The 12,133-nt window shown below is 38.2% G+C and overlaps 1 protein-coding gene across 1 annotated transcript in view; it reads right to left on the reverse strand.

Annotated features, from left to right (window-relative positions):
• Positions 1-204: 204 nt before the first annotated feature.
• Positions 205-12,133, reverse strand: part of LOC310738110 (uncharacterized protein) — a 234,317-nt gene continuing 222,388 nt past the window's right edge. The window contains exon 2 of the mRNA XM_083563081.1: positions 205-576. Coding sequence (XP_083419207.1) covers positions 560-576 — 17 coding nt within the window. The 3' untranslated portion in view covers positions 205-559. The remainder of the gene's footprint in view (positions 577-12,133) is intronic.

Raw genomic sequence — 12,133 nt, forward strand, 5'->3', positions numbered from 1 at the left:
GCTTAGAGCCGATCCTTGATGCAATCCAACCTCCACCTTTAACCAGTCTGTCGTTCCTACTGCACACTTCACTGCTGTCACACTGTCCTCATACATGTCCTGCACCACCCTCACATACTTCTCTCACACACCTGACTTCCTCATACAATACCACAACTCCTCTCTCTATATGCTTTCATATGCTTTCTCTAAACCCACAAACACACAATGCAACTCCTTCTGACCTTCTCTATACTTCTCCATCAACATTCTTAAAGCAAATAATGCATCTGTGGTGCTCTTCCTCGGCATGAAACCAAACTGTTGCTCACAGATGGTCACCTCTTCTCTCAGCCTGGCTTCCACTACTCTTTCCCATAACTTCATGGTGTGACTGATCAACTTAATTCCCCTGTAGTTAGTGCAGGTCTGCACATCTCCCTTATTCTTAAAAAGCGGTACCAGCACACTCCTTATTAATTTCTCAGGCATCCTCTCACCTTCCAAAATTTTGTTGAACAATCCTGTTAAAAACTCCACTGCCATCTCTCCTAAACATCTCCATGCTTCTACCGGTATGTCATCTGGTCCAACCGACTTTCCACTCTTCAAATTCTGGTTCATGATACGCATGTTTGATGTTTTATGCTGGATGCCCTTCCTAACGCCACCCTCTCCATTTATCCAGGCTTGGGAACGGCACTAAAAGTGCACTGGCTTGTGCAACCCTAATGGCTGGGTTAATGACTTTAATATGATTTATTCACCCGAAACCTTCACTAAGCACTACAGCTGGAGATGTGCTACACACTGACAACATAGCTAGTACAGCTAGGCAGTGTCCTAAAGGACATGTTACAATAAAAACATAAAGTATGACAGCCCAGGCTGTTATAGGCAAACAACCAACAAATCCAAATCTCTAATAGTGTTTGAAATGAGCCACATTAATGCACAAGAAATTTTACAAAAAGATCACAACATTAAATCACTGCATTCAGAATGCTCTAAATTACCCTCTTAAACTCCAAATTGTTTCATTTACTTTATATATTTTTCCCATGGAAAATTATGATTTTTTTTTTAATAATTAGAATTGATTAGGAAATAATTAGGTGTAAATAAATAAATTAAAAAAAAACCCTGTTTCCGTAAAACTAGCCGCAATTTTCAAGTATTTAAAAAGCCATTTACTGGGTTGAAAAGTAAACAATAAAACATACATAAAAATACATAATAAATAACAATAAAAACATGTCGATTGATGGTGGTAAATGCAGCATTGGCTCATGACCATCGACTTTGGTGGAGTAATCAGGCATTAATATTTACATAGTCTAATACTTCACTATAATACTTCAGGCAAATTATACTTCACCAAAAATTCATACTGCTGTATGACTACTTTGTAGTGACTCTATAAAGTAGAAGAAAGTTGACACCATACAGACTAGCAACTGTGATTGAGCTAATCTCATTTACTAGGGTTTCAGCTAAATTTTATTTTTTTTTACCCCAAAACTACATAAAAACCTGAAACTAGCTTAAAGTGTTGGAATATGAGCCTCAGTAAGTATCTCACGTGTTTCTAATACACAGGTATCCCCCTTGTTGGCTACATTCTGCATTGTATCTAGCACTAGAGCTGGCAAAAGTGACACACTTATACTTTGATTGATTGATTGATTGATTGATTGATTGATTGGTTGATTGATTGAATGATTGATTGATTGATTGATTGATTGAATGATTGATTGACTTTGCCATATTGTTGAATTTGTTAGATTTAACAGTTATTTTATCTATATATTATGGCTATGATCCTTGAAATGTTTAATATCTAGCTACTCTGCATTTATTGCTCTGTATGCTTGGAAATTGAAATCCTGGCCTTTGGCTCTTGAACACTGCTTGTTGAAAGAAAATGTATATGATTGAACAAGGTCCAAGAATAAATTGGCAAGCTTATGGAGAGCTATGTAGGGAAAATTGAGAACATAATAATTAATAATATTACGATGATAATCAATAAAGAGGTGTTATCAAGAGGTAAACATATTTGGATATATATTGGAGATATTATCAGATATTACCATGATCTATAGCCTAAAATTGACAAATGATTGGACGAAATAAAAAAATCTGTATCTTTTGTTGTTAATGCGTGACTGAAACGAAAGCTGTCTGTGAAACAAACGGTTGCAAATTGATCCTATTGTTTTGAACTATTGTCTCGAATTAGATATATGAGGATGAGCTTGGCAACGCTGGCACCGTCATTAGCAACGCACTCTGCAACAAGGACACAGGAGATAGTTTACACAGGCCTAATGTGCATGAAATAGGGGATTAGGCTTTAAGATGGGAGGAGATTCAACATTTAGGGCCCATGGACTTGCTGCCATGTCACTCTTCCTTTTGAGAAAAGCTTATACTAATCGCTTCACTGTCACACAAAACGGCCAGGGCTCCCGGGTCTTTAATATACCGGCGTTATGAATGTATGTGTCTTAATGCACTGCTACTGATGCATGTGGGTGGTAAACAGGGCAGGGGAGAGAGTTGAGTTGAAGCAGACAGAGGAGACATGCGGTTGGGGGTGCTGGTTTTGAATGGCCAAACTGTGTCCAGTTTAACAAAGTCACATTAAGCCGATTTTTTCTGGTCACCTTGACACCAATAGAGGATTAACTGTGTTCACATCGTCGCCCAATTGAGATCTTTCTCTTGCCCCGTCCGGGCCCTCTGTGTTAAGAGAAAGGGTGCGCTATAGCCTGATTTGTACCAGCAACCCACGAAGAAAAGATGAACCGTCCTGCGGAGGACAAAAAAGACATTAGCTCAGTTTTGCTGTTTTTTTTTCCGCTCCTCTCTTCCAGAATTAAAACGATACCCGATGAAAAGGATCAAATGGAGGATGAGGTGATGAATGATGGTGTGTCTCTCTTTGCGCTCTTTTGCTCGCTCTTTCTTAGAAGACAACTGGTTCACATAAATAGGCTGGAAGACTGTGAAATGGGATGATGTTTCAAGACTGGTACTGATGCTCTGAAGAGAGAAATGTGACAAGCAGAAGTGGAATTTTGAGGTGGAACTTTCTCTACATCATCTTCACTCAGAATGCATCAAGTGTCATTAATGAAACAGACAAATCTATTATATGAAGCACACCCAAAACATTTTTATAATGTTTTTATTGCTTAGGTTCTTGCATTAAGTTTTTTTCCCTTTTTAGCTTGTTGCTAGTAAAACCATTATTAACCTAATATTGTTAAGATTCTATGTGTTGAAACAGAATTAATGACATTACTGAGATTACATCAGTCTCTTGCTGTGTTTTTTATAGTCTTTAAGTAATAAATGTCCACAATTTTATTTACAGACTGACAGTTTTCTGCAGATTTAAAGCCTCATTATGACAAGTGAATGGTAAAATAAACTCTAAGTATTGATTTGCATACGCTTTAAAAAATTAAGAAGATCTCAGATTAATGAAAAATCATGAAGAATCTTAAGAAGCTTATCAGAACTTGTAATTGCGCTGCAGCATAAACAAAAAACAACTGTATAATTACATTTATTAATAAGATGACAGACATGTTTTATTGCTTTAATCTGTTGTGTGTGTGGCTGATCAAAGGGAGTTAAATGTTAAAACCCTCAATTAGCATCATTAGCATATCATTATACAGTATATAATCATTTACCAGTAAAACAGTATATTCCTTCAGTGATTCCTGGTGGAAATATTGAATTTCATCATTATTAAAATAGTCTTAAAACTCCTACAAATTCTCCCTGCTCATGTTGGTGCTAAGGCAATAATGTGCCATCATGCCTATACCCTTGATATCACTGTGGTCTTGATTCCAGACCAAAAGCAATTTGGTGCTGAGACCAATTATTTTCTCTTTTAGATTAAACACTGGCATATGATTGGCAAGAAAAAAGCCTCAATGGATTTATGAATTTATTAGTGCCAGATCACTGATAAGGGAGCCCGCCATTTTAAGGGCTGAATCCTTTCAGTGCACTGGAATTTTCATTTCCTTAAATAATTCTATAATGCAATGCAATGCAAAAACAGAAAGCTTTATGATAACTTTACTAACCCATATTTTTTAATTAATCTCAGCTTGGAAAAACCGTTCATTTATGAAAGCCGCTTGTTTTCATTGGTGTCGCGTTTAAAGGATTTCACATATTAGTGATTTTTAACTTTATTTTGCATTTTACAGCCACATCTGAATAAATGTAAATATCATTAAAAAGTTTATTTATTTTATTCATTTAATACAAAAAGTGAAACTCATAACTTATAAAGATTCATCACAGACTGATATGTTTCAAGTGTTTATTTCTTTTCATTTTGATGATTTTGGCTCACATTTAACAAAAACCCACCAATTCTCAAAAAATGTAATTTCATAAGAACAATGAAAAGTCAATTTAGTCGATTGTTGTCCTTCTGGAAAGTATGTTTATTTACTGTATATGTACTCAATACTTGGTAGGGGCTCCTTTTGCTTTAATTACTGCCTCAGTTCGGCGTGGCATGGAGGTGATCAGTCTGTGGCACTGCTGAAAAGGTATGGAAGCCAAGGTTTCTTTGACAGTGGCCTTCAGGTCATTTTCATTTTTTGGTCTCTGGTTTCTCATTTTCCTCATTATAATATCCCATAGATTCTCTTTGGGGTTCAGGTCTGGTGAGTTTGCTGGCCAGTCACCACACCAACACCATGGTCATTTAACCAACTTTTGGTGCTTTTGGCAGTGTGGGCAGGTGCCAAATCCTGCTGGAAAATGAAATTAGAATCTCCATAAAGCTGGTCAGCAGAGGGAAGCATGAAGTGCTCTAAAACTTCCTGGTAGATGGCTGTGCTGACCTTGGACTTGATAAAACACAGTGGACCAACACCAGCAGATGACATGACTCCCCAAACCTCCACTGACTGGGCAAAATTTACACTGGACCTCAAGCAACTTGGATTCTGTGCCTCTCCTCTCTTCTTCCAGACTCTGGGACCTTGATTTTTTTAAATAAAACGCAAAATTTTCTTTCTTTTAATCCGAAAAGACGATTTTGGCTCACTGAGCAACAATCCAGTCCTTTTTGTCCTTTGCCCAGGTAAGACACCTCTGACGTTTTCTTTGGTTCAGAAGTGGCTCGACACAAGGAATGCATCAGTTGTAGCTCATGTATACGTCTGTGTGCGGTGGCTCTTGAAACACTGACTCCAGCTGCAGTCCACTCTTTGTGAATTTCCCCCAAATTCTTGAATGGGCTTCATTTCACCTTTTTCTACCACATTTTTTTTCCTTCTATTCAACTTTCTATTAATGTGCTTGGATACAGCACTCTGTGAACAGCAGCTTCTTTAGTGATGACCTTTTGGGTCTTACCCTCTATGTGCAGGGTGTCAATGATCATCTTCTGGATAACTGTCAAGTCAGCAGTCTTCCCCCATTATTGTGTAGCCTGAACCAGACTGAGACACCATTTAAAGGCTCAGGAAAGCTTTGCAGGTGTTTGGATTTAATCAGCTGATTAGAGTGAGACACCACGAGTCTCCAATATTGAACTTTTTCACAATATTCTAACATTCTGAGATTCAAAATTTTGGGTTTTCATTAGCTGTAAGCAATAATTACAAAATGAAAAGAAATAAACACTTGAAATATATCAGTCTGTGTGTGATAAATCTAAAGAATTTACTTTTTGTATTAAATTACTAAAATAAATCAACTTTTTCCTGATAATCTAATTTATTGAGATGCACCTGTATTATTTTTATATATATATATATATATATATATATATATATATATATATATATATATATATATATATATATATATATATATATATACACATATATGCATAATATATATTAAAAGTACTAGTTATTTGTCCTTATTGTGCCAAAGTATTGTCAAAGTTGAGGTGGAGACAGAAGACAAAAACAGGAGTGTGTAATTTTTCTTCCCTGCAGCCAGAACCATTCAAATGATTAGCATGTGCAAGTCAATGGTCATTTGTTATTTGTTTTGCGGTTTTTGGGGGTTAAAGGTAAAAGGTCAAGTGTGGATATGTTTGTCTGGAAATGTTTAGAGAGGAGCAGTGGCTAGGCCCCCTTGGCAATAAAATTGTACATTTAAAGAGCATTGAATTATCAATTATTTGGTTTAGTATGGGCTTGTTCTGCACTTTTAAGGATAAATATTGGAATTGAATAAAATCTTGAGTTGTGTAAATGGGACAGTGAGTGGGTAAAAATATTTAACCAAAATTTTGTTATGGATTGGTGAGCTATCAATCTATAAACTACTGCTAAAATAAATATATTTAATATATATAATGTACTGTATCCTGATCAAACAGCACTACAGCTAACATTTCAGCTATTTTATTGGCTCTTAATATTATGACCAAGAAGAAATTCCTAGAGTCCTATAGTCTGACCTCTCTCGTGAGAGTGGATGGATTGAATCAGGACATAAAAGTGGGGTTTAAATTAGACTTTTCATTGTTAGCTCATTCACAAAGATAACATAAAATTGAGTGAATCACTTGGATAGTACGATAGATAAGCTTGAATTCCTTTTCTTAACTTCAAACCTCTTCAAGATTAGATAGAAATTCAATAGATGTAGAAATAGACCACGTAATCGCAGAAAATCATAAACAACCCTCCTTCATCTACTGGATTCTTCTTTGTTGGAAAGAAAAAGGACAGGGGAACTTGTGCCTTGACTATCTTGGTCTGAAAACAGTCAAGTCAAGTCAAGTCAAGTTTATTTCTGTAGAACTTTTCACAACAGACATCTCAAAGCAGCTTTACAGAAATCAACAGTGAAGGTGAATGGTGTGTATTTATCCCTGATGAGCAGCCGTGGCGACTGTGGCAAGGAAAAACTCCCTTAGATGTTATGAGGAAGAAACCTTGAGAGGAACCAGACTCAAAAGGGGAACCCATCCTCATTTGGGTGACATCAAGAGTTTGATCATAAATCTTTCAACAATACAGAACACTGGAGAGTGAGAACTAACATGAGTACTGGAGTATAAGATTATAAGTAATGTTCTTCCCACAGTCTTATACAGTCTATATGGTTAGTAGCTCCTAGTTTTATGAGCTCAACGTTTGTGATCATCACAGATCCAGCATCAGCTTCTCCATGCCAGAGCCTTTAAACACTCCAGGAGGTCCAATGTCAAACTCCACACATGTAGCGGGATCCAAAAGGCACTGGTACGTCTCTAGATGGTTCGGGATGTTTGCGAGTTCGGCATCTACTTCTTCAAAGGTCCGTAATCATCACGAGGTGGGAGGTGACTGGAGCTGGCCAAACCTCAGGGTGTCTCGGGATGGGGAGAGAAAGAGAAGCAGTGGAGAGGAATTCGCGTAGCTGCTGTTCATGATATTAACAGCACAACAGTGACTCTGAAGTACAGGTATACATGAAATCTGGTTTTATGACCTCTCAAACTGTATAATAATCTAATTTTCTCTCATAACCCCTGCTTTCTAAACAGTGCTGTAGGGTTTTCTACAGTGTCTAAATGCTTTACTAGACTTGTATTAATCATTCATTTTTTCAATTTCTTCTCTAACAACTATCACAAACCTTTTCACTATTTCTAGAGACATTGCACCAATTAGGAAACAGAGGTTAGTACAAATGAAAGACTCTAGTTTTCTTGTATTGAGAGAGGCATTCAGTGTCCTTGCTATTAAAACCTGAATAAGTAAGAGAAAGTAGACCTTCCAAATTGTTCTCACATAGGGCCCAAAATGAAAAAAAAACAACAACAAAAAAACCAATTAGATAAATAAACCTTTTATCATACTGTTTATATTTCAGGTATTTGCTTAATGATTTGCTCGTGGTCTACGTGTTCCCCGTCCCTAAATAACGACTATGCTTTCGTCTTCTGTCTTTTTTTCTCCACACGATTCCCCAACTTTCTTCTTCCTTTTCTGTCTGTTAAATACACAGTCTCACAATGGAGTCTCATTAAATGGCAGTTTCCTGCTAGTTCTACATTTATGAAACTTTATGATGGTGGATTGAACCTTGGTTTGACTTGAATGTCGTTCTCCTGGCTCCAACCCACATTTCCTGAAGAGTGACATCTATGTCCGCCAATGCACTCTCGCGTTTCTAAGGTAGCCTTTCAAATGTGTAATAGCAGGGAGGGGAAAAGAGAGGAGTGGGTGGTCACGGTTTTATTGAGTTTGTATGTATTTGTGTGCGAGCGAGGTCCCAAGATCGGTAAAAATCACCTCATTTTTCACTTGAGTGGCTCTCTTTAGCTCTTACACTTTTCTTTAGACACCCTCCCCATCTACCCCTTCAGAGGAGAATTCCTCCACTGAGTGTGAACCCACTGCACACCTCCCCTCACCCCCAACACACACTGAGTGGCATTCAAAATGCATTAACACGAAATCAATGAAAAAACCCCTGAAAAAACAAGAAAAATAGAGCGAGAGTGAGAAAGAGGAAAAGAGAGAGAGAGAGAGAGAGAGAGAGAGAGAGAGAGAGAGAGAGAGAGAGAGAGAGAGAGAGAGAGAGAGCAAGGCAAGAAAAATCTCCTTAGCAACATAATCTGGCTGGCCTCACGAGAACCAGACGAGGCATGAGAAGAAAAGGGAACGACGCAAAACAGGGAGGGTAGGGAAAAAAACGAGAGGAGGGGAGGGATAGTGAAGCATTTAGGCAGGGAATAAGGAACTGAACGGCAAGAGGCCTTGCGCACAGACACGGACAAAATGGGGAATTAACACAAGAGAAACTGTTCCTATTTAACACAAGGCGAAAAGCGACTATATTAACCCCCCCTTGCAGGTTAGCATCAGGGGGCAGGGGGACTAAAGGGAGGGGGAACTTTAATACTCTCTCACTCCCATCCGAGTCCCAAGGGAACCAAGGAAAGTCAGAAATAATTGCCCACACTTATTCATTAGGGATAGAACCAAGTCCCAAAGCAGGCTTGCTATTAAAAGTACTGTGCAAAAGTCTTAGGCCACCATTAGATTGGTTGTTTTAGCAATAGTTAAATGATGATACATAACACTCTTTAGTAGAATACAACCAGAAAACAATTTGACTACAACAGGAAACAATTGTGCAAAGTGCAGATAAATATGTAAATATACGCATTTCATACACATGTTATATGCTTAATTTATTAAATTTTTGCCAATAAGACTAACTGTCCATGATATCATTCCACTCAAAATGCCAACGCCAAAGATTTTGATAGATATAAAATCTTACTTTTGCATCAGCAAAAACCTGGTGGTGGCCTAGGATTTGAATTTATTAAGTACAAACCAGTACTTTAAATGTATTAAGTACAAACCAGTCCATAATCACACACAAAACAAACAGATCAACAACCAATATGACGCATTTACATACAGACTAATATACTTTAGAAAAATCTGACAGATCTTAGTGCTGGGTCTAATAACCACATACACCTGTACATGGAATTACAACATGATCTTTCAACCAGTTGATGCTTTAAATGTCTTAATCCATAAATTTTCCTAGATATCTGATCCAGATTTTAAGTAGAAACTGAGGTTTCTGGGGAAAAGTATATACATGTCAATGTAAATTCTTGTTTGTTTCTTTGGGTGTAAAATAATAAAATTATAATTAAATACTGGTTTCTTTTTTCTGCTGTTTTTAATATGGTGAATAACCATGTATTTTTTTTTGCTACCTACATGTAATTGTAAACCTGTCAGTGTCCATATTTTACACAATTTCTTTGCATTTTTAAATCATTAAGTATTACGTCCCCCGTATACGTCTCAAGTATTGTAGCATAAAATACATTTTTGACTAATTGTCTGTCGATTGCATAAAATAAGCTTGTGTATGCTTGCTAAAAAAGATACAGTTTATTTTTTCAGAACCTTTTATAGAAAAATTAATAATTGTTAGTGATCACTTTATGTTCAACCTTTAACCCCAACTACACGGTCTGGCCAATGGTGGAAGTGTAAAACTTAATTAGGAGGTCATTAAAAGCTGCCCTGTACACACCATGAGCATTACTGCTACACCACCATCACCCAGCCACCCACCCACACACACACACACACACACACACACACACACACACACACACACACACACACACACACACACTGACATGCACACTAATGCATGGACATATTTGATAAAGATTTCATGCTTTGAAATACACCCACAAAACTCCTTATACAAATCTAGAAATCCTCATAACTACACATTTCTTATTATACACTTAGAGCATAGAAAATCACAACAAGCAGGCATGGCAGTAAAAAATATTATTGCATAAAACCTGGCAAATTCAGTTTAAAGCAACTAAACTTTAAATCTGCTTTACATAAATGCAGGCATATTTAATTGAGAAATTGTAAATATTCGTTTCCATATAAATATTTAAGACTTTTTTTTTTACTGAAAGTCACAAAATGTATTCTGTTTTAAAAAGAGAAGTTAAATCAAAAATCAATGGATGCTGTAATTCATTCATTTCAAATATTCAAATTAGGATGCACTTTCAGCTGTTTTGATACTACTACTAATCTTTTCGTTCATGCATTTTTATGAAATTTTCAAATGGACCTTATTTTCTAGTTTTTTAAAGTCTATGTATTTTCCATTTCTCTCGCAGAAGACCTAGCTCTATTAAAGTGTTTTACACTTCAGAGAAGTGCTCTGAAGACTTGAAGAATATGTTTATAGGAAAGACGAATCCCAAGAGATTTTTGCAGCGAAACTTTACCGGGTTTGGTCTCAGCGAATTGTCCCAGTGTGCTGCAGGACAACTTTGTAAAGACTGTGAGATTAAGATAAAACGAGACAGAGTAAAAAGCCCTGTACTGAAATGAATATTAGAGGACAACTCCTGATACAAAGCCATTAACAAAGACAGTACAAAAGCAAATGAAGAGAAAAGAAGAGAGAAAAGAGAGATGCGGCCGACCCGAGACAGAGAGAGATGGTTTGACAGTGAGAGAGACGAGGGCCAGAGGAGAGAAAAATAGAGAGTGGCCTAAAAAGCAGTGATGTAGATAAACAGGGAGGCAGAGGGGCGAAAGAGATTAATAAAGACATAGAAGTAGAGAAAAATAGAAATGGAGAAAGAAAGAGGGGGACTCTCTTTGTCCCCGTTGGCTGATTTCACACCGACACAAAGGCCTCGGTGGATGTTTCATCCTTTCACTGGCGTTTTTTGCTGCCGTGCATTCAACACTGTTCCTGTGCCGTTATGAAGTCAGGTCCATTCAGTGGGCGTTATAAATCACCGGTGCAGCCGCAGAGCGTGGCCAATCGTCCAATTACGGAGTGCGGCCGCCCCTGAACATGCCAGACAAAAGCGTCACAAGGCCCATAAACGACCCTCTAATCAGGCGGCGGGGAAAACGCGCCCAAAACAGGCCCCAACCGCCCGCCTCACGCCCGTATTCCATCATCCCCATGCCCTCACACTTCCTCCCGCCCACTTCAGCGGACACACATACACAGCTGCAAGAGGGGGGAAGGTGGAGGTGGAGGGGAAGAAGGGTAAAGAGGGCATGCAGAGAGAGAGAAAAATGAGTTGGTGTTAGGACGCTGCGCTGAAGCCCCCCTCGGCCCTTTTCAGGCTGAGAGCCAGAACAAAAGCATACTGTTGCCATACTGAGCCGTTCATGCTAGCCAGTTAGCGGCCTCGAGAAAGTCCCTTCCACAGCTGCGGGAGCTCACCTTGTGCTGGAGGCTATTGTTGAACTGGTTTGGGGGCTCTGACATCCATCTTCAGGACTGGGAGAGAGAGAGGGAGAGATTCAGAGCACGGGAAAGAGAGAGAGGGAGAAAGAGAAATAGAGGAATAGAGAAATAGAGAAATGCAGCTGCAGAATGAATAGAGATGAGGATAAGGTGAGAGAGAGGGAGAGGCATGACAGGCAACAGGGCAACCCCACCCCCAAACTTACAGAGCAGCTGCCTTTGGTTAAAAGTAGACCCTAAGAGAGAGGGTGAACTGCCCAACCAACTTTAGATGGAGAAAAAATGAAAGAATCCTGGTCTGCAAGTTGCGTCCAATAATGATATCATAACTCGCTGGATTTGATTCATTAATCTTTCCTGAGGTCAACTTGAG

Source organism: Silurus aristotelis, assembly GCF_946808225.1.
Source record: "Silurus aristotelis genome assembly, chromosome: 15".
Taxonomy (NCBI): Eukaryota; Metazoa; Chordata; class Actinopteri; order Siluriformes; family Siluridae; genus Silurus; species Silurus aristotelis.